Below are 22,093 nucleotides of genomic sequence, written 5' to 3'. Positions count from 1 at the left end.
GATATCACGAAAAGGATCAATCAGGATGACTTCAAGGTTCTTCGATGTAGGATCTCTACGTGTGGACAAGCTCTCTGTGGTATGATGTGATTTGCTGGAATCACAAGGGGACTTACATTTGATGATTGAACGTCTGATCTGCTTTGAATATTTGCTGGAACACAGGCTCTTACTAGCTTTGATTTGAAAAAAAGGAAAAAGATGAGGGTGAGGAAAGGATCTAATTCTAATACTAAGAATGTAGGAGCAATGAATAATCTTTGATGAAATTCTAACTAAGTCTTGTTTTGACATCGCAGGACCATCTCCACAAGGTTAGTGCGATCTTCGAAGGAAAGCTTTATGATGTTCAAATCATCACTGCAGGCATAGACACCATCAAGCTGATGCATATCAATGAAGAAGCGACAATTGAAGTTAAGCTTAAGCTGAATGATTCCAGTTGACTACACAAGGCAAGTCTGCAATCAACAAACTGCTAGTAGTATGGATATGCGAATTTCACCATCAATCAAGCACATTTCTTCCACTCATCTAATAACATGAAATCAAATATGAGAAGTATAAAGACCATGCAAATTGTCGAATCGACCCATAAATTTCACCAAATCTTCAATGAAGTTACAAGTCTTTTACAACAACATCTTGGCAACAATCTTTGCCTTCTCTCTCTACTCTACTCTAATTGCTATTCTATCAACTAGCTAACTACTCTCTATTCACTAACTCCTTTCTAACTGCTTCCAACTCTCTAACTCCCTTTACAAAATGAAATGTCAGGGCTTATATAGTGCCCACAATACAATTCGATGGCTAAGATCAATTTGAGATCAATGGCCAGGATTCAATAATAAAAACCCTAATTAGGGTTTGTTACAACCATTACATAACATTTAATGCTTGACCAATGATAAAATTGTATTGCTTGGACACATGTCCTCTCTGGAAAATTCCACCAATGAATAGCCAGGGTAGGTACATCGAAGTTTGTGCCACCTTCCATGAGTTAGGTACATTGAATCTGGACATGCTGAGGTGGACCACACTGACTGGGGAAGTAATGACTAGGATGCCACCTCATTTGACACTTGGTTGATACTTAATTTGGTAACGTTGAGAAGTTAGCCTTAATTAATTCTTCTGGAACTATCTGCTTCTTCAACGAACCCTTTGCTCTGACTTGTTGTGTCCTTGATTTGCAGGATGATGATGTACCTCGCCTTGGAACGTTGGATTGGAAGAGGTCGCCCCTATCTTGATCGAAGAAAGCCATCCTTTTCGATGCTAGACTAGAGGAGGTCGCCCTTGTCCTTGCTTGATCTTCTTGGAGGAGACCGTCCTTGATCTGGCTTGATTTTACAACTCCGGGATCTCCATTTGATGCCTACACAAAATATTAAAGTTAGTCTTTTGAGCATCAAACCTTAAAGCATGAAATTTAAGACCTTTCAAAGGTAAAACTTAAGATATTAATTTGAAAAAAGTCATGCTAAATCAAGAATTATACATTTTCAAATTAATCATGAATTGGATTTTCAGGACTTAGATTTTACAAAATTGCAATGGGATCACAATAAGTCTTGAATAAGAACTTCAAAAAAGTAATTCTTCATACCTCCTCCTTTGAGTGTTTAAACTCTAAGAAATGATGAAAAAAAAATAAAAATATAGATTTCGCTAGGCAAAGTGTAGATCAAAGCCTTCTCTTGAACAAATTGCGCCTCCTTTGTCTTCACAAGCATCAACTCCACCACCTTTAGTCTTCATATCTGGGAATTCGCCTTCAAATGTCTTCAAAAATCTGGAAATTATCCTCCAAACTAGCAAGAAATACGCCTCTCCAATTTGCTCCTCCAATTCGCATTTTAAAACAATGAATGAATGATTTGCATTTGTCCACAACACTCCTCTCTTATAGAGCGCTCACCATTTCACCTCCCCATAGGCCGACTTGATAAAATAGGCCAAAAAATAAATAAAATTAAAAAAAGGAAGAGGCCGACTTAATAAAATATTAAAAAACGATACCTCAAGCGCTCCATTTTTTTAATTTTAATTTCACAAAAATTAATTTTAAATGCCTTTATAATAGAAATTCGATTTTTTTGAGGCCCAAAATTAATTTATTAAATGCCAATTTAATTAATTTTTTCAAATATTTCGAAGTTGGCAATTTGGCATCTAATGCAATTTGGAGGATGTTAACGTTGGGATATTGCAAAAGAAAGAATGCACATGTTAAGCGCTCTGGTCCCTTGGAGAGGGACGGGAGCACTTTTTTCATTTTTAGGCTAGGATTCTCAATTTTTGAAGTCAAACCTTTGTTCACCATGCTTTAGAAGATTCTTCCCATCTCCTACAATGTTGCCTTAGCATAATCTCGGAGGGAATTTGTTGTTTTCAAAAAAAGTGGCACGGTCCTTCAGTGAGGGACGGGAGCACTTTTGAGTCCATTGCATGAATTCTTGATCATATTAATCTTCAATTTACCCTCAAGGCGTAGAATATCACATTTCACACCATCTTGAGCCTTGGTAATAAAAATATCATTTCAAAATGCAAGGTAAATGGTCATATTTGGAAAAAGCGCTCTGGTCCCTTTGTGAGGGACGGGAGCACTTTTGCTAGTTGTCGTCAAAATTTGCAACTCTCGCATCTCAATTCCACTTCAAGGCATTTTAAACACTTTTTCAAACTTGCGCCTTGGCCTCAATTCGTCCAAAATTGGTGAGAAAGACAAGATAACATGTTAAGTGCTCTGGTCCCTTGGAGAGGGACGAGAGTGCTTTTGCAATTCCAAGCCAATTCGTCCTTTGCTAGTCTTCCAAATTATCTTCAATGGATGAATCTTGCCTTCTTTCATTCATTTCAATCACGCAACTTGCCTTGCCTTTGCAAGAAATTTGTATTTTTAGAAAAGTGCTCTGGTCCTTCAGTGAGGGACGGGAGCACTTTTGAAAATCGCTCTAGTCCCTTGGAGAGGGACGGGAGCACTTTTCACATCTTGGCATACTTTTTTGTTCTTTAAATCTCTCAATTGCGTCCAAGGCATAAAACATCCTTCGTCTTTCCCATTTAAGTCAAGCTTTGCCATAAAATATCAAACAAAGAAGAGAAACTTGAAAAAGTGGCATGGTCCTTCAGTGAGGGACGGGAGCACTTTTTGACTTCTTGGTGTACTTCTTTGTCTTTAAACCTCTCAATTGCATCCAAGGCATAAAACATCATTCGTCCTTCCCATCTAAGTCAAGCTTTGTCATAAAATATCAAGCAAAGAAGAGAAACTTGAAAAAGTGGCATGGTCCTTCAGTGAGGGACGGGAGCACTTTTTGTCATTTGGGTTGATTTACTCCTTTGTAGACTGCTTAAATTATATTCAATGGACAAAACATGCTTCCCTTAACCTCTTCAAATCATAAAATCACCTTAACCTTGCAAAGATAGTGCAAATTTGAAAAAAAGTGGCACGGTCCTTCAGTGAGGGACGGGAGCACTTTTTGTCATTTGGGTTGATTTACTCCTTTGTAGACTGCTTAAATTATATTCAATGGACAAAACATGCTTCCCTTAACCTCTACAAATCATAAAATCACCTTAACCTTGCAAAGATAGTGCAAATTTGAAAAAAAGTGGCACGGTCCTTCAGTGAGGGACGGGAGCACTTTTTGCGCTCTAAGCCAAATTGTCTCTCTTTCCACCTTGAAATTCCTTTGCTAGGGAAGATTTCATCTTACTTTATGCTATGAATAGAAGTTAATGTCTAATAAAGGTCTAAAATTGTGCATATAAAGAAAAGTGCTCTGGTCCTTCAGTGACGGACAGGAGCACTTTTTGACCTTTTAGGCCAAAACTTCATCATTTCATTGTTTTCAATCAAGTCTGGATGCTCTATAATGTTCATTTCGTCCTTCACCATGCCTTTGATGTCTCAATTTAACCAAACAAGGCCAGGAATGGCTCAAATAAGTCTTTTCGCCCTAGTCCCTCAGTAAGGGACGGGAGCACTTTTGCCTTGGTCCCTTGGAGAGGGACGGGAGCACTTTTTCCTTTAACCTTCAAAAATTCACCAATTTTGTGCCTTCAAAATCTTCAAAAGTATCAAGTCATGTCCAATTATCATTCCGGAAGACCCTGCACAAAACAAAATAGAAAAGTCAGTGACAAATATGCATAAAATAACATTTGTGCTCTGGTCCCTTGGTGAGGGACGGGAGCGCTTTTGTCCTTTCTGGCTAAAATATTTAAAATTTAGGTCTCCAATCATTTCACAAGGCAGAGTTAGGTCATCTTCAAGGCCAAGAATCAGTTAGCAAGCCCTCGCAAAACAAGAAATTGCACTTAGAATGAAATTCGTCTTGGGCCTCCAGTGAAGGATGAGAGCACTTTTGTTGTTTCAGGTATCATCTTGCCTCCAAAATTTGATCAAAATTTACCTAGGCAAAAATGTACAATTTCATCTTCAAAATGCTAACACTCAGACAAAATTTGAATTTTACCTCAAAAAACCCTGACTAGACCTAACCTGAGACATATCTAACTCCCTGACAAACTTATCTTACTTCAATAATCAACCTTCTGAAGGACGCTTAATAACTTTCAAAATTTGACTGGACTCGGCTTGAAAAATATCCAAAAGAAACCCCTAAGGCTTAGCCCTAGCCCAAACAACTCACTCACTCAAAACCCTAAAAGCAGAGAGAAGAACAGGCAAAACAAAAGCAAAAAGAGGGGGTCCCCATTTGAATGGGGCGATGTGTGAAATGGTCACAACAAAACCCTAGCACCCAGCTATGCAAGCTTCAACCAGCAACAAAACCCGCATCAATTATATCAAAATGATTGCCATAATGCTGTCATGAAACCCTCTTGGTTGAATCTTTAATCTGCCTTCAAACAATGCTGTAAACCCATGAATAACTCTGGAAATCTGAAATAATTTTGCCCTGGTATAATCTTTGAATGAGATTATTGATTGAGTGCTCTTGGGTGATCTCTCACACCTGCAAACACTCTCGTCATTGATGGATTTTGTCCTCAATAAGCTTGAATCTAAAGTAGCAAATCCTTGCTCTCCAAAGAGCTTCATTGATTTGCAAACAAGAGTGAATTAATGAACTCTCAAGAGCCATTTTATAACCTTCTCAAAAACCCACAACTTGGAGGAAATGAAATGCACTTTTATAATTTTATTTTATCTCAATTAATCATTTAATGTAGTTGGTGCCCCCATACAGGTTTAATAAATGACTTTATAATCATTAAAATAACTTATGCAATTAATTCTTCTTAATTCCCTTTTATAAGCCATTAATTTAATTAATATTATTGAAGTCAAAACTTTAATAAATTAATATTAATCATTAACTCCAATAAATGCCAATTGGAACATTTAATTAATTTTGCCAACTACCCAATAATAGCTGTGGTACCCTCCAACCGTATAGATGACTTACTATAAATGTTATGGGACCAAATTTTCAAGACACTAAAAATAGTATGTACAAACGAAGCTTGAAAGACCTCTAGAAGGAAAACCACCAAATAACTGAATCTTTGATATGGAGAGTACTAAAATAAACAACCCACCCTAAATCACCCCCAAGAGGGTCCCCTAAACTGGAGAGCCTATAAGGGCCATTGATAATAGGCTAACCTCTGAAAATAACTGATGCTTAAGAAGGCACAAAAAGGGGACATTACAACTACTTTGTAAATGGTGCAAACTTGGAGATCATGATGATTTGGCTATTTGAAGCAAAAGGTGAGCATCAATATAATTGATGTAGAGAGACATAATGAAGTATTGGTTGTTACTTGAGCTAAAGCAAAGAAGGTTGTGTACCTACACCCACATATTGAAAAAGAGACTCGGTGAAGAAAGAGTTGAGATGGAGAATGCTATGGATAATGAGTGTTGCCACCAAATGCACATGCAAGTGTGGTAATAAATCAATTGCAATTTGATAAAGTTATTGAAAGGCAAGTATGTCAAACAACCATACCAATTAAAGTAGTGGATTTATTACAAAGTATTTCCAAACTTAGAAATGCTAGAACTTAGAGGGATGAGACAGTCCATGCCATTGCCTATTTAGAATTTGGAAATAATGAAGACCTCATAATCGTACGTCCATTGTTGGGAAACTAAGTGATTGATCTCATAATAGTTAATACTGATGGTTAACATGAAAAAGAAACTATTGGTGGTGCATGTGGTGTTTAACACAATATTGATGGAAAGTTTGGTATGAATGTACTTCAAAAAGGCACTTGGCGAAGTCTAGGTAAGTTGACTATTTGGCTGCTAACTTTCCAATTGGTAGGAGCAGATCAACAAAGAATCATTGTGTTTGGAATCTTCGTGGGGCAAAAGTTAACCTTTGGAACTCAAGCATTTCTACTTAATTTCACTGTCATCTTGTTATGGAAGAAAGCATATGATGCATTGTTGGATTGGGGTTGGTTGGTAGCAACCAATGCCAAGCACAACTGAAAGAATAAAATAAGTGAGGAAGCAACTTCCTTAGATTCCTTGGTTTCATCAGATTCTTGACTTTAGAGAAGAGTGGACAAAGAAGCATGATTAGTGGCCACCAAATTTCCAGTTGGTAAGAGTTAACCTTCGGAACTCAAGCATTTCTACTTAATTTCACTGTCATCTTGTTATGGAAGAAAGCATATGATGCATTGTTGGATTGGGGTTGGTTGGTAGCAACCAATGCCAAGCACAACTGAAAGAATAAAATAAGTGAGGAAGCAACTTCCTTAGATTCCTTGGTTTCATCAGATTCTTGACTTTAGAGAAGAGTGGACAAAGAAGCATGATTAGTGGCCACCAAATTTCCAGTTGGTAAGAGTGGTTCGACAAGGAACCAAGATGCTTGAAATCTTCATGAGGCAAAAGGTAACCTTTGGAACTCAAGCAGTTCTACTCAACTTCGTTGTCATCTCATTATGGAAGAAAGCATATTATGTATTGTTGGGTTGGGGTTGGTAGCAGCCAAAGTTGACCACGATTGGAAGAATGACATAATGTGCATTGAAAAGAAAAAGTTGTTGATGTATAATTGATTTGAAAAATCAAGTAATAAGTGAGGAAGCAACTTCCTCAGATTCTTTGGATTCATCAGATTCTTTAGAGGAGAGTGAATAGAGAAGCATGATTAAAGTTCCATGGAGCTGAACATCAAAGGAGTTTTGAAATCGCAGTTGTGTTCAAAAGATGAAATAAAATCTCTTCAGAGCCTATTTCGCTAGCAAGTGGAGGACTGAAGTATCTTCGTTGAACTTCAATTTTATTGAAGCTACAAAGATTAATGAAAGGAATAAGGATTATGAAATGTCAAACAACCTTTTAATGAGGAAAACCTGGGCAAATGATTTGAAAAAGTTGAATAGTTCATGTGCATCGAAAGAAGTACATGGTTTGGAATCCCCAGTTTATTCTCAAAGGTTAGAAGCTATAAATATGAAATTAGGAAATTAATGAAGGTATGGCTCATGTTAATGAAATTAAAATGATATTCAATTAGGAGCCAATGAATACTTTTGTCTAGCAAATGTTACAAGGGACCCTATTCATGTTATATATTTTGACATGACATCAAAGTGCAAAGATGATTGAGTGTACTTAAAAGGAAAATAACCATAAAGGGAAAATTATCATATAGTGGGTCAGAAAGAAAAGTATTTAAGTAGGAAAGGGAAATAAACATAATGCAATAGCAAAAATATTTAATTCTTACCATATGGCTGCTTTGGGAAGTTCCTATTGTATGGTCACTTTAGCAGGGTCCCATCAAATGGCTACTTTGGCACGGTCCTACCAAACATTTGCTTCTGCAATTTCTCAGTTCTCACAATGCAACATCTTTGGCAGTTTCTAATTGTTGCCTCTTTAGAAAGTTCTCACTGAATGGTCTCTTTATCAAGTTTTTAGTGTATGGCCTCTTTAGTGGTTTCTTACTACAACATACTTGAAAGAGGAAAACATTAGAAGGAATATTATTGAAAGGAGAAAATTAAAATTAATAATAATCAAGTTCCTTACTTTTCTATTGTATGGCAAACTATGAAAAATATTAAATTGGGGACAATCTTACAAAAATCTATTGTATGATTGTTGCATCCCACTATACGTCCTTTGTTGACCATCATACAAACAGTCCGTTTGTTGTATGCCTTGTTCACAGATTTCTCATACGTTCTGCAGAAGGATTTTCTATTGCACAATCTATGGAGTTTTTAAAAGCAGTGATGATATATTTTTCTTAAGCCATACTCAGCACTCAATCCTCATTTTTTTTACTCTCCTCATCAGATTTGTATTTTACTACATGGACTGCACATGCTTTTGTTGCATGACCCTTGGTATTATTCTGTTATATGACCCTCTAGCATTCGTTCAATCATTATACAATGTGATCAATCATCTATTGCTGCTGCTGTACAGTTTGGTACTTCCTATTCTACTGTTGAAACAATAGCTAAAATCTTCTGTTGCATTTGTTCAACCTTTTGTATTATTCTCTTCGTCAGACTTTGAATTTGGTAGAAATAAGGAATCATTCCCATAGGCTAGTGAGGTAGGAGGAGGCACATTCATGTCATATGGGAGTATTGAATAAGATTTTCTTAATGGCTATATATATTTGCAATGTTAGAACTTAGAAGTACTGCCTAGGTACAATATTCAGCATGGTGAAGGCTATTTTTGTAGTCAAGTACACATTTATACACTACTTGTTTGTATAGTCCTCCATCATGGTACATCTAGTTGTATGGCTGCTGGTGGGTACATTCTTTGTATGACACATTGCATTCTCAATGTGAGGCTGATTAGTGTATACTTCATAAGTTTTCATTTCTACTTCTAGTTGAAGAAGCAGTGCTGATTTAAAGTTCCAGTGCTAGAGTTTCAGTAGCTTTAGGATCTTTGTCCACATTTCATTGTGAAATGCTCACTTGTTATGGAATGTTCAGGTTATAATCAAGTTGTTTTGATTGCACAAGGGAATCATTAGCTTGAAGGCCCTTCTATCTTTAGAGTGCCATCATGAGTTTGGAATACCTTCCCTATTGTGACTTAGCTATTGTTTCGTTCTCTACTTGTTGGCTAGGATTTCAAATTTTCTTCTTTTGGGGGAATGATGTGTCTAGCATAAAATGACTTTGTATTGATTTGTTAAGTTATTTGCATCCAACTATGTTTTATTTGTTTGTTGGCTTGTGAATAGTTGTTAAGAGGCAATTATTAGTAGTTGTTGATGGTTGTGTTTTGCTTTGCAATCGTTGGGTTCTTTAAGTAGATTTTTCATAGTCAGGGAAAGTAGTTGGATCCTTGGTTGATCATCTTTGTTCTACTTCTGTGTAAGAACTTCATGCGAATAAAGATATATTTCTTTTACTCTATCTGGTATGCTTTGTTATCTATTGCAAAAAAAATTCTGCATTAAACTGTGTGCTTTTTTTCAATCGATGTTTTGAATCACACTCAGTGATTCATTATCAGGAAGAGGAAAAATGAAATAGGAATGCAGATAAATCCTTATAAAGGGTATAGTTGCAGAGGGAGAGGAATAATAAATTAAAAATAAAAAAAAATTAAAGACAATTTCATTTATCTGCAACTACACCCTGTATAAGGATTTATCTGCGTTCCTATTTCATTTTTCCTCGTCCTGATGATGGATCACTGAGTGTGATCCAAAACATCGATTGAAAAAAAACACAGTTTAATCCAAAAAACTTTTTGACTGTGGAAAACTCATACCATCTATTTGTTATTTATTTTCATTCATGCAAGGATTAATCTTAATAAAGGAGTAAACATAGCTCACACAAATGATACTTTGGAAAGTTGAAAGCAACAAAGATTGAGCTTCTTCCCTGTCTCCCTCATCTTCTAGAAGTCCTGAAAGAAGCAAACCAACTCATTGGTTTTCAAATGTTTTTTCATTTCATACAATAGTTAGCATTTTCATACATGCATCTTTTGGGAACACAAAAATCTCAAGGGAAGAGCATGTTGTCTACCTTTGCACAACATATTTTATGATATAATATTTTAAATGAAGATCATAACCTTGTCATACTATGTTATAATATTTGTGTGGTCTTATTTCTTAGAAATGCTTCACTGTATGCTTGTAAACGGGTGTGACCATGTAGCTTAAGTTCTGAAATAATTAATATGGTTTAATTTATAAAACAAGGACCTAATCATCAATACTAAATACGGGATCTGTAATTGCATCAAGGAACTCTTTACTTTTCATGATCACAATTCATACTTTGAGAAAATTTGTCGTGCTATTAAGCTGCCAATGGCTTTCTTTGTTTGGAACTTTTTGTTCTCTGCAAAATTTAGTTAGATTGTCTTGTCAAATTTACAATCTTTTGTACTAACATAGGCATGTCTTAATATGCAGGATATGTTCTACAGCTTCTTCAACATCCTTGGGTAAGTCATGATTGTGACAAGTTCTGCATGCATAACCTGCTTTTCCAAATGATTTGATCACCAATCTATAACTCTCTGGTTTAAAACACCAATAAAATGTAATATGATTATTTGTCAAGGAAAGTTAAAGTAAGCATACCAAAGCAATATTTTTTAATGTGCTGTAAAATGTAAGTGTGGAAGCATAAATATGAATCAAAATCAAAGATGGACTTTCACAAATTTGTAATTTTGCTGAGAAACAATTTTCAGATTCTTTTACAATTTATATTTTAACATAAATGTTGACAATGCTATTTTTTCAATGAGTTCTTGTAGACTGAACTGAAAACATTTCTAGATAAGGTTTGCTTCTATTTTTTGAAGACTTTTGTATGGACTAAGATATTGACTCTACTAAATCAACCTCTAAATAGGAAAAGGTAAACGGCTTCTTGTATTGGACACTTAAAGGCATCAAGGAAGGTACCAAGTAGGCAGGAAGTAGAAAAGGTAGAGGGTCTCTTGCAATGGACACTTAAAGTCATCAAGAAAGGTATTGAGAAGGAAGCGACTATACAGTGTATATGGACATTAATGAATGCAATAAAGTAAACGAAGACAACGTGCAAAGCAAATGGTGTGATAATGGAATAACACCCCCTCGGCATCTTTATATACTTCGGAATGTAACTTGTAAAGGAGACACTTATGAATGGAATAACATCTGATATCTATGGCATTATTATTCTGCATTACGTGTTTTATCTGTGTGCTTTAAGTTATTCACCCGAGAGGGTAAACATTGGTGACTCTAACATATGGACAAAAATAAATTTCAATAATTGTAATTGGATTAAATTTTTCATTCATAGTATGAGAAAAGCAAGCCAACCCTTAGAGCTTATAAGTAAGAGTTAAATAGAATTATCTTCCAAATTTTATAAAGCTTTCAATATTCAAAATTAAAATAGCTGTGTAAGTGCTTGAATAGGCATTAAAATGTAATGTCATCGATGGAAAAGAATCTAACAAAGCAATGTGTCCTGTGTGGGGAATTCGAAGACGATATTCCTTATCAGATAGTTTGGATAGTTCATGGCATATCCTTTGTTTTTGAGGCAATACTGCCCGTCTCTTTTATTCAAATCCATTCATTTTACTAAGAATCTATATGTCAAATATTCTTAATGAATAATGCTAACTTCCATATTCCAAGGCATAATCTGTATATGGCAGGTAGCACCAATCTTACTTCAATACCCAATAGCAGCTGCAGAACTCATTTTTTGTTTTTGTAGAAAAAATATTGCATGTGTTCAGATGCTTCTGAATTGAAATCAAAAGATGACTTTCTTTCTCACTGCCCTACCAAATTAATCCCATCTTACATTTTAATTTGACCTCTAGATGAATAATATAGTTTGTAAAATAGGATTGATGCAAGATTAACTGCAAAAACAAAAGGAAAGTTGTACTGGTATAGATTAAAGAAGGTGGAAAATAGGCTTTGAAGTTTGAAATCAATTAAAATTTAACATGAGCATAGTCAAGTGCCTGTTATAGATAAAGTCTAATGGAAACAAAACTACATGCTTAAAATTTCACCCTTCAACTTAAAATTTTAATGTAGATGGAATCTGGAAGTAAATCCAAGAGCTTCGCCCACAGACACAAGGCATTTCATCTAAAGATGCACAATTATCAATCAAAAATGAAGTTACTTTAAAAGTTCACATATCAGTAAGGAGATTTTGGTAGTTATCTGTTTTTAACTTTTACCTAGACGATAAGCTGCATACATTCTAAAAATGTATTGCTAGCATTGCTTTTGCCAAGGGATTTGTTGGACTTCACATCTCCCAATTTTCATCATTGATATGCATTGGGATTGAGGTGGACTTGGTTAGAGCACCCATGACACGTTATCATTAATTAGGTATCCTTAGCATGCCTTAGTTTCCATTATTCTTATACCCAAAAACCTATTGACATCATAGTAACATACTCTGATTCCTAAACTTCATCTAGTTGCCCCTCTAAGATCCCTCTCTAGCTGGCATCATTGGCCATGGTGAAGCAAAATTTCATTGTTTTACCACTGGGGAAAGGCCAGCCAGCAAAGTCGCCATTTTTTTAGTTTTGAATTGAAGCTTGGTACCTTAATTTATACCTTAATCCTTAGGTCATTTCTAAGAAAACAATCCCTGAACCATCTCTTCCCTTGTGAATTGCAGGTGACCTGCCTATATCTTTCCAATTCCCTTGTCGGAACAGGCAAAGAAGTATCTTGCCTAATGAATGCAACAATGCATGACTTGAAGACTTGAAGTTGAGGATTTACTGAAGCCCAATGCCAAAGGCATAGGTAAAAGCACCTACCTGAACTGTTAAGCTACCTCTTCCCTTCCAAAGATTCAACTAAAGTCATCAAATCTTCTGATGTTGAACTCTAGTCAAAAGTTGGATCATTGCATCAACAACTTCCCCACAAGTAAGAATCTCTTTGTTCAACACCTCTTCCATGTTTTTCATTTACATTGGTTGATACATTTCTCTTATTCACATGTATTAGTCTCTCTTATTGCCTTAATGTCAAACATATCCTCATACACATCAGAGTATTTACTTCCAGATTCCATCTACATTAAAATTTTAAGTTGAAGGGTGAAATTTTAAGCATGTAGTTTTGTTTCCATTAGACTTTATCTATAACAGGCACTTGACTATGTCATGTTAAATTTTAATTGATTTCAAACTTCAAAGCCTATTTTCCACCTTCTTTAATCAATACCAGTACAACTTTCCTTTTGTTTTTGCAGTTAATCTTGCATCAATCCTATTTTACAAACTATATTATTCATCTAGAGGTCAAATTAAAATGTAAGATGGGATTAATTTGGTAGGGCAGTGAGAAAGAAAGTCATCTTTTGATTTCAATTCAGAAGCATCTGAACACATGCAATATTTTTTCTACAAAAACAAAAAATGAGTTTTGCAGCTGCTATTGGGTATTGAAGTAAGATTGGTGCTACCTGCCATATACAGATTATGCCTTGGAATATGGAAGTTAGCATTATTCATTAAGAATATTTGACATATAGATTCTTAGTAAAATGAATGGATTTGAATAAAAGAGACGGGCAGTATTGCCTCAAAAACAAAGGATATGCCATGAACTATCCAAACTATCTGATAAGGAATATCGTCTTCGAATTCCCCACACAGGACACATTGCTTTGTTAGATTCTTTTCCATCGATGACATTACATTTTAATGCCTATTCAAGCACTTACACAGCTATTTTAATTTTGAATATTGAAAGCTTTATAAAATTTGGAAGATAATTCTATTTAACTCTTACTTATAAGCTCTAAGGGTTGGCTTGCTTTTCTCATACTTTGAATGAAAAATTTAATCCAATTACAATTATTGAAATTTATTTTTGTCCATATGTTAGAGTCACCAATGTTTACCCTCTCGGGTGAATAACTTAAAGCACACAGATAAAACACGTAATGCAGAATAATAATGCCATAGATATCAGATGTTATTCCATTCATAAGTGTCTCCTTTACAAGTTACATTCCGAAGTATATAAAGATGCCGAGGGGGTGCGAGCGCCAACCATCGCACCGCAACTACCACCCCTCGGCTGCCAACTAACCAACACAATTACAACTTAATTAACTAGTTTTATTTCCGTGTACAATATTGCCGCCAACATCATCCCCCCCAAAAGAAAAGAAGTCGTCTCCGGATGACTTAATACAAAATAGAGAATCAGAGATGACATGAAACAGAACTGCTGATGCCAGTCGAGCCCGAAACTTATGAACCTGCTGCGTCCTCGCTTAAAAACCCTTCTCTGCTACCATCCTATGCTCAAGTGCGGATTTCACCATCAGTGCTTCCTTTGACATCACAATCCTCCTGTGCCTAAACCAAACTTGTCTGCAAAACACGCGTTTCAGTCTCAGCCTCCACCAACTGCTAGTCAAATGATACTGTCTCCCTAGCCAATTTGTCCTCGATAGCCACCTGCGCTGCCCGCTCGGCATCCAACTCCTAGGTACGCTGAGCTAAGTCTCACGCTACTCCTGCCTCCAACCTGGTGGTCAGCTCCTCTCGAGCCCTCTGTGCATCCACCAAGGCAACCGCACGTCCAACCGAGACATACTCCAAGTTCCTCAAAGCGTACCATTCCTGCCTGGAGGTGGCCACAACCCGTTGGCACAAAGGCTAGGAGACACCTCAAATCCTCCATCACACTCCCCAAAGGCTAATAATTGAATAACTCCCTAGTGTCATACAACTGCGCGGACCTGCAATGCCTTCCCTCAAACTCTGTTTGTTCGCAACCTCCAAATCCATCTCCCTCTACGACTTATGGCTTCCCCGCCAATGCTTAGCTGCAGGCTTCTGTCTCATAGGTCGGGACAACCACAACACTTACCGTGACATCTCTAATGCCCTCCGTCCAACTCCAACAAGCGTACTGTAGCTCAAAAATAAACTGGGGTCTGGGGGCAGCGCCCTCGCGGGGTCGAGGGGTAGTGCCCCTCATGGGGTCCAGGGGCAGCGCCCCAGGTGCGCTTCGCCAACACCAATTTACAACCTTCAGAACCACACGGAAGTCCATGGCGCGCATCATTTTTGTGATATTTTATGATGTCAAAACCCTTCTTCTCCACTCTAATATTTTCAGTGTCTTGGCTCCAGATGTCATCGAATAATTTTTCAATCTGGTCGTCATCGTTTTTTTTTTGTTTCACCATAATGTCCCTGATGGCACCCCGGCCATACAACCTCCTCGTACGGTCAACAACCTCCTTACCGTACGGACACACCTCCAGCGTACGGACACTTCCTGTGCGGTCAATATCCCTCCACCGTACGGCTGTGTTTGTTTGTGCGGTGTACTTGGCGTGCGGGTGTGTGCAATCTCCTTCCTCCGCGTTGTTTCCTTCTTTTATTTATTTTCCTCTGTTCGCCTCTTCGATTGTGCGGGTTAAAATAGCCACCGCATGGTGACCCCGTGGTGCCACCACGTGATGGACACACGGTGCCACCGTACAGTGGGCACACGGTACCACCGCATGGTGCACATCGTGCGGTGGTACCGTGTGCCCACCGTATGGTGACCCCGCGGTGCCACCACGCGGTGGACACACGGTGCCACCGTACGGTGGGCACACGGTCCCACCCCACGGTGGATGCGTGGCCCCACCGTACGGTGCACTTTGCCATTTTTTTAGTCGTACGGTCAACTGTCGTACGGACCCATACGGTCGTACGGTTTTTTTTTTAAATCTAATTGTCGAGAGTCTTCGGCTCGGGTCCCATGCCTCTGGGATCGCCCTTCATCCTTCTCGGTTTTCCTCGCCCGAGAGTCTCCTGCTGTGGTCCTGTGCCTCTTGAGTTGCCTGCCCAGCTTCTCGAGTCCCCTTCCATCCTCTCGGGTCCCCCTCCGGGCTTTTGGGTGTCTGTCCGGCCTCTTGGGCCCCCTGCGTGCTTTGTGTGGTAGGGTTTCAATTTGGACCCGTTGGTGGCAAGTCTATTTTCAGTGGCCATCCCAAGACATGGAACCACAAATTCTACAGGGACCACGGTCTCCTTCCCGGTCTCCTTCCCGTACATAAGAAGAAGAAGAATAATAAAGATTTTGAAGGCTGTGGCCTTCCACACAGGGTTCCAATCGTTGCCGACACAATTGATCTTGGGATTATCTACGTCACCGAGGTTTGGGGCGTCTCCCTTCCAATATTCTCTGTATTCTGGCAGGTACACCTCCTCTATTACTTGCTCTGGTTCCTCTACTTTGAGCCTGTAGCTCTGGAACATTTCATAATCCTCCATCTGCCAATGGAAGAGCCCGTTCAATGACCCTGTCTCATCCTCGGAGCACTCTCCTAGTTTGAGAATCCCTTCGTCGTTGGGCTCCCTGCAGCCTCGTCCTTCATCCCTCTGGTCACCTTTTCCTTCATCCTCCGATTCCGAAGATGATGCCAGTTCCTCGTCAACAACCTGGGTCCTCAGATCAATGGTGTACTTCCGCCCCCCTTTCTCATAGAAAGGGTGTTCTTTTTCCAGTCGTGGTTCACCTTTGCTATAACCAGCCACCCTCTGCCTAAGATGGCATCGTACCCCTTCTTCATGAGTGGGATTACCACAAAATCTAGTATGAAAGGTTGCGTGCCGATGGTGACCGGCTGGGCCATCAGGGTGCCGAGTGGCTTGATGCCGTGTTGGTCTGCACCTACCAAGTTGAACGTGGGTGGCCATACTATTGGCTTCCCCAGCTTCTTCCACGTATCCTCTGGCAGTACATTCACCCCCAATCCTCCGTCCACGATGGTGTCTTTGAGGATAGCCCCGAGAATTCCCATCTCTATTACAGCAGGATGCCGACCACTATTTAAGGCCGACAACATTGGGTCAGCCGAGGGGCTGACCGGAACTTCCACCCGTGTGGCATGCAAAGGTGCCTGCGCAGTGGTTTGTATGGAACTAAAAACGACGGTTCTTAACTGTGGCATTGTTCCTACAAGGTCCTTTACCCATATAGGTACTTCCATCTGCAGTACTTGCCCAATGATGTTATTTTCCGCTTCCGTATGGGATGATGTACTCGCCACCTCGTTGTCCCGTCGTTCGGTCATCATCTCACGTTCAATATTGGCCTTTGCCTCCCGTAATCTCTCCTTCTTCGTACGGGGGTCGGGATAAGTGGCTTTTTTCGTCTGGGCGCGGGTGATCGCCAGTACTTCTTTCTCACCAGTCTTCTCAGCCTTCTCAATGTTGAGGAGATTAACCCCTACCTGTGGGCAATTTGCATCCTCATGGTCGCCTGGCCCACACCATTGGTAGAGGTGCTGAGGGGTGGCTTCCTTCGTGCAATCACGGGCGAAGTGCCCCCACTGATTACAGGCCCTACATTGGATAATTGGCCGGCCCTTGGCGTCATACTGGATACGGCTTCCATTATTGTTATTGTTGCTATTCCTTCTGCCGCCGCGTCTGTTGTCCCGGTAACCTCCAGATGATGCCGTTGTGTTGGTTTGCTGGGCCGTACCCGCTGGAGCGGATGTTGTGGCCTGCTCCGTGAACAACACTTGGTTCATTTGCATATTCCGGGTTTTCATGTTGTATGGGCACTCCTTGGTGGAGTGTCCCATCACTTGGCAAATCTCGCAGAATGCCTTCTTCGGGCAAGTACCCTTTGTGTGCCCCTCCTCTTTGCACTCAGTGCACCATATGTCCCCTTCGGTCCGACTGGTGCTTCTCATTGTTTTGAATTCCCTCCTCATTCGCTCCATGTCTTTCCAAAGCGCTTGCACCCGTTTGGTAGCCTCGCTGTCGCTGTTGCTTTCCTGTGACGAGTCATCCTCCTCGGACGAGCTATCCTTCTTCTTCTTTTTCTTCGATGTCTTGGTCTTGGTCTCGCTCTCGAGATCCATCGCTCTATTGTATGCGTCTTCGTACAATGTAGGTGGAACGATTTTCATCTTCTTTCGGAGGGAATGCTTTAGTCCCTCCACGAACGATCGCTTTTTCAACCCATCTACTGGTTGACTCTCCATTTTTCCCAATAGTTCCTTCAGCCGCCGACTATAGGCTCGGACAGTCTCGTTCTTGTTCTACTTCGTTCCATAGATCTCAGTGACTATTTCGTTGTCATCTCTCAAGAGGCGGAACTCTATCCCAAACTCCTTCTTCGGGTCGGGCCATGTGCCGACTTTGGCCTTATCCATGTTTGAGTACCAGTCTATGGCCACTCCCCTTAAAGTTGTTGGGAACTGTGTTACCCATTTGTTTTGGTCAGTAACACCGTTCGCTGACCATATGGTTTCGCACGTTCGACAATGGCGGACGAGATCTTCCTTCTCGTCGCCATTGAACTTCGGCAGTTTCTATTTACTCCCCATCGATGGGGGTTGTCTTCCTGGAGGTGGCTGTGGCTGTGGCTGTGTCTGTGCCCCTGCGTCGCTCCCTCCGGTTCCTCCAGTGCCAGTGGTGTGTCCTGCGTGGGTGACTGGAGGTACGGTGTTTTACCTGCCGAGTGTGGCACCTACCATACGGTTATCCTCCCCTTCGTTGTCACCCGCGCCTACTCTTGGCTCCCTTCAGTGATCCTCACTTTGTGGTGTAAGGGATAAGTTTCTGAACCGATCCCGGGTCTCTTCGACTAGATCTCTCCTTAACCTTGTTTCCTCTAGAAACTCTTCATGGCTCCGCACCCTACTATGTTCTGGCGACACGTAGAAATTTCCGTCGGCTTCTGCACCCTTCGTGACACCTCCTTGGTTCCCCTCGGGCCACCCTTCGGCAGGTCGTCCTTCGGCAAGTTGCCTCAGCCTTCGTCTACGTTCTACTTGCTGCTCCAGAATCAAGGCCCATTGCGCAGCCTCCCACTCATCCGTTTCTGCTTTTTTATTTCTATCTTTATTTAATATATTGGGCATAAATCACTTCCGTACATAGCAAGCACACGCCATGTACTAAAAAAAAAACTTTTATTATTTTTCCTTTCGGCCACAATTTATCTCAACATTGTGCCGGGATTATTACAGGGTTCAATTTCCCCTTCGCCGATTGTTCCGTGTGAGCATCGTCGGCCTCTGGGTTCATCTCACCAACGGGTAGGCCCATCGCGTCCGTGCGCCATCCACATCTTCCGTTCCCGAGTACGTCTAGGCAACGACGCCAAATGTTTACCCTCTCGGGTGAATAACTTAAAGCACACAGATAAAACACGTAATGCAGAATAATAATGCCATAGATAATAGATGTTATTCCATTCATAAGTGTCTCCTTTACAAGTTACATTCCGAAGTATATAAAGATGCCGAGGGGGTGCGAGCGCCAACCGTTGCACTGCAACTACCACCCCTCGGCTGCCAACTAACCAACACAATTACAACTTAATTAACTAGTTTTATTTCCGTGTACAATATTGCCGCCAACATCATCCCCCCAAAAAGAAAAGAAGTCGTCTCCGGACGACTTACTACAAAATAGAGATGACATGAAACAGAACTGCTGATGCTAGTCGAGCCCGAAACGTATACACCTGCTGCGTCCTCGCTTAAAAACCCTTTTCTGCTACCATCCTATGCTTAAGTGTGGATTTCACCATTAGTGCTTCCTTTGACATCACAATCCTCCTATGCCTAAACCAAACTTGTTTGCAAAACACGCGTTTCAGTCTCAGCCTCCACCAACTGCTACTCAAATGATACTGTCTCCCTAGCCAATTTGTCCTCGATAGCCACCTGCGCTGCCCGCTCGGCATCCAACTCCTGGGTATGCCAACAACCAATGGATTCATGCTCCCAAGATCATCTACAATACTAAAGATTACCTTTTATAAGAGAGTAGCTAGAGCTAAATATTGCTTGATTATGGTGCACAATGAATCAGATCTGTTGATCAAAGATTACTAGTACATATGATGCCTTGCTTATATAGGCAAGGTTGAGAGAAAGGACTAACTAGCATGATGACAAGTGTTTTAATCCTTTATCACATGATAGCTAGGGTATAAGATCACATGTGTACTAGAGACTTCTATGAAGATTCCTAACACCTAAAGTAAACTTAACATGTGTGAGTAGCACCCAACTAATAACTAGCTAGATAATTTGCCTTGTTCATATGACAAAGGGGGAAATTGGATGGGAAATACTCCCATTTACACCAGCACCTCCCATGTGCAACTTAGGGAGAATGATGAACAAATGCAAATGATATAAAGATGATGATGGGTCTCGACTACTAGGCCATGTTAGGTACCCATGTACAAATGCAAGCTCTCACAATTGGAGAGTAGAAGAAAACCCAATGGGACAAAACTCCTCTTTAAAAGAGAGAAAGATGCAAACAAACATATGAATGTGATGGATGGAAAATTCGGGATCCCCCAAGGATTAGATCCATCACAAGAATAGAATCAATAGTTTCACAAGAGAGAAAAGGAGAGACTATGTGTCCCTCCCTCCCCTCCCCATGATATGTAATGTCTTGCATTAATGGTGAATGCTTGAGGACAAAACATGATCCAATGCTTACAAACAACATTTTTCCCCTTGGGAAGAAACAAAATCAAGCCTAATTTGACTATCAATTTGTCATAATTCAAACATTACATGTCATATGATCTTTAAACACTTAATATTTGAAATTTCATAATTCATACTCAATAACTAGTGGGGGTTTGGGAGTGGAGACCCTAATAGGTTTTTTTGGATGATTGAAAATGCTAAGATGTCTAAAAACTTTCCAAAGTCTAAATATCCATCAAAGTGAGACCCTTTAAAGAGTAAATAATGAGCATTGGATGCAGTCTCATAACATGTGCTCAAAAGGAATTAAGGGAATGATGCCTTGATACTGATAATGATCTTTGCATCATATGACAGCGCTTGAAGTACTAATCGTAAGACTCCTTAGATTAATAATAATAATAAGGCTACTTGTCCTTGCAGATTAATGCCATTAGAAGAGAGCCTGGAGATGAAGAATCTGGAGGACAGATTAAAGATGCAGTCAAAGTGAGGAAGCAGTTTGAATAAAAACCAAGGGAGATGGTCATTCGAGAGGAAAATGACTTGAAGCTTTCCAGATAACATTTCCAAAAGTACTACATGATTATCAAGATGAAATAGGGAAACACAAGATCAAAATCCAGAAGATGATGTCTTTCTGAAGAAGATTGAGAGTAACATGCTCATAGAAATGAAGAATTCTCTAAAATCTAGAGATGTCAACAAACATAAAGTGTGTTGCAGAGCGGGAGATGAAGTATTGAGATCGCTATCATAGTCCAGAGGATGTCATTTTCAGAATTCTAGAAAGCAGTGACTGATTCCAGAGCAATGGTACAGGAAACACATAGTAACAGAGAGATGACAATTAGATATGAGTTGGAATATTATTTTTTTGTAAAATGAATTAATTTATTGTAAAAATAACAACTGTTGGGCTTTATTTAATGCAATACGAGTTGGAATATGATTTATTGTAAAACGAATTAATTTATTGTAAAAATAACAACTGCTGGGCTTTATTTAATGCAATACAATAAAAGCCAAAAGTTAGTTATTTATCTAGTTCACAATTTCATCTTTTTGTGACAAAAAGTTGTTATTTTGTCTTGTATTGGGAAACATCTAAATTTCGTCTTGTAGTGGAGTAGTTGGAAAGTAGTTAGAAAGTGATTAGAAATGGTTGAAACCATTAGATAAAGTTCTTAGAGCTTCTAGAAGGCAGATTTGGGCCATTGAAAGGATTTAATCCTGGCCATTCATCCAAATTGTAATATCTATAAAAGGCCAATGCCTCTCTCATTGTAGATAATTAGATTTAGTGTAGAGCAGGAGTTGCTGAACAAGAATTGTTGTACCAGTAGTTGAAACAAATGAATAAAGCATTGAAGTATGGTGTTTTACTAGTTGTCTTATCTTGTTTGCATGGTTCCTTTCATCAATATTAGTTGAAGTTCAATGATTTTGGTGGTGAAATGTAAAGATATCTGATAGATTTGTGGTTCATAGCATTGGGAATTTGCTGATTGTAAGTTCCTGTGCATGGTTAGTCTGAGCCTACTACTATTGTTAGATCAATTGTGGATGTTTATTTGATTCGCGCTAG

General features: G+C 39.4%; 1 protein-coding gene across 4 annotated transcripts in view; it reads left to right on the top strand.

Moving 5' to 3' along the window:
• Window positions 1–22,093, top strand: part of LOC131061481 (G-protein coupled receptor 1) — a 117,990-nt gene that overhangs the window by 26,864 nt on the left and 69,033 nt on the right. For all 4 annotated transcript variants that reach the window (XM_057995204.2, XM_057995181.2, XM_057995195.2 and 1 more), the window contains one exon: window positions 10,431–10,462. In XM_057995204.2, coding sequence (XP_057851187.2) covers window positions 10,431–10,462 — 32 coding nt within the window. The remainder of the gene's footprint in view (window positions 1–10,430; window positions 10,463–22,093) is intronic.

The sequence above is a fragment of the Cryptomeria japonica genome, chromosome 2 (genome assembly GCF_030272615.1).
Source record: "Cryptomeria japonica chromosome 2, Sugi_1.0, whole genome shotgun sequence".
In the NCBI taxonomy this organism is placed as follows: Eukaryota; Viridiplantae; Streptophyta; class Pinopsida; order Cupressales; family Cupressaceae; genus Cryptomeria; species Cryptomeria japonica.
This window is presented reverse-complemented; position numbering and strand designations above follow the sequence as displayed.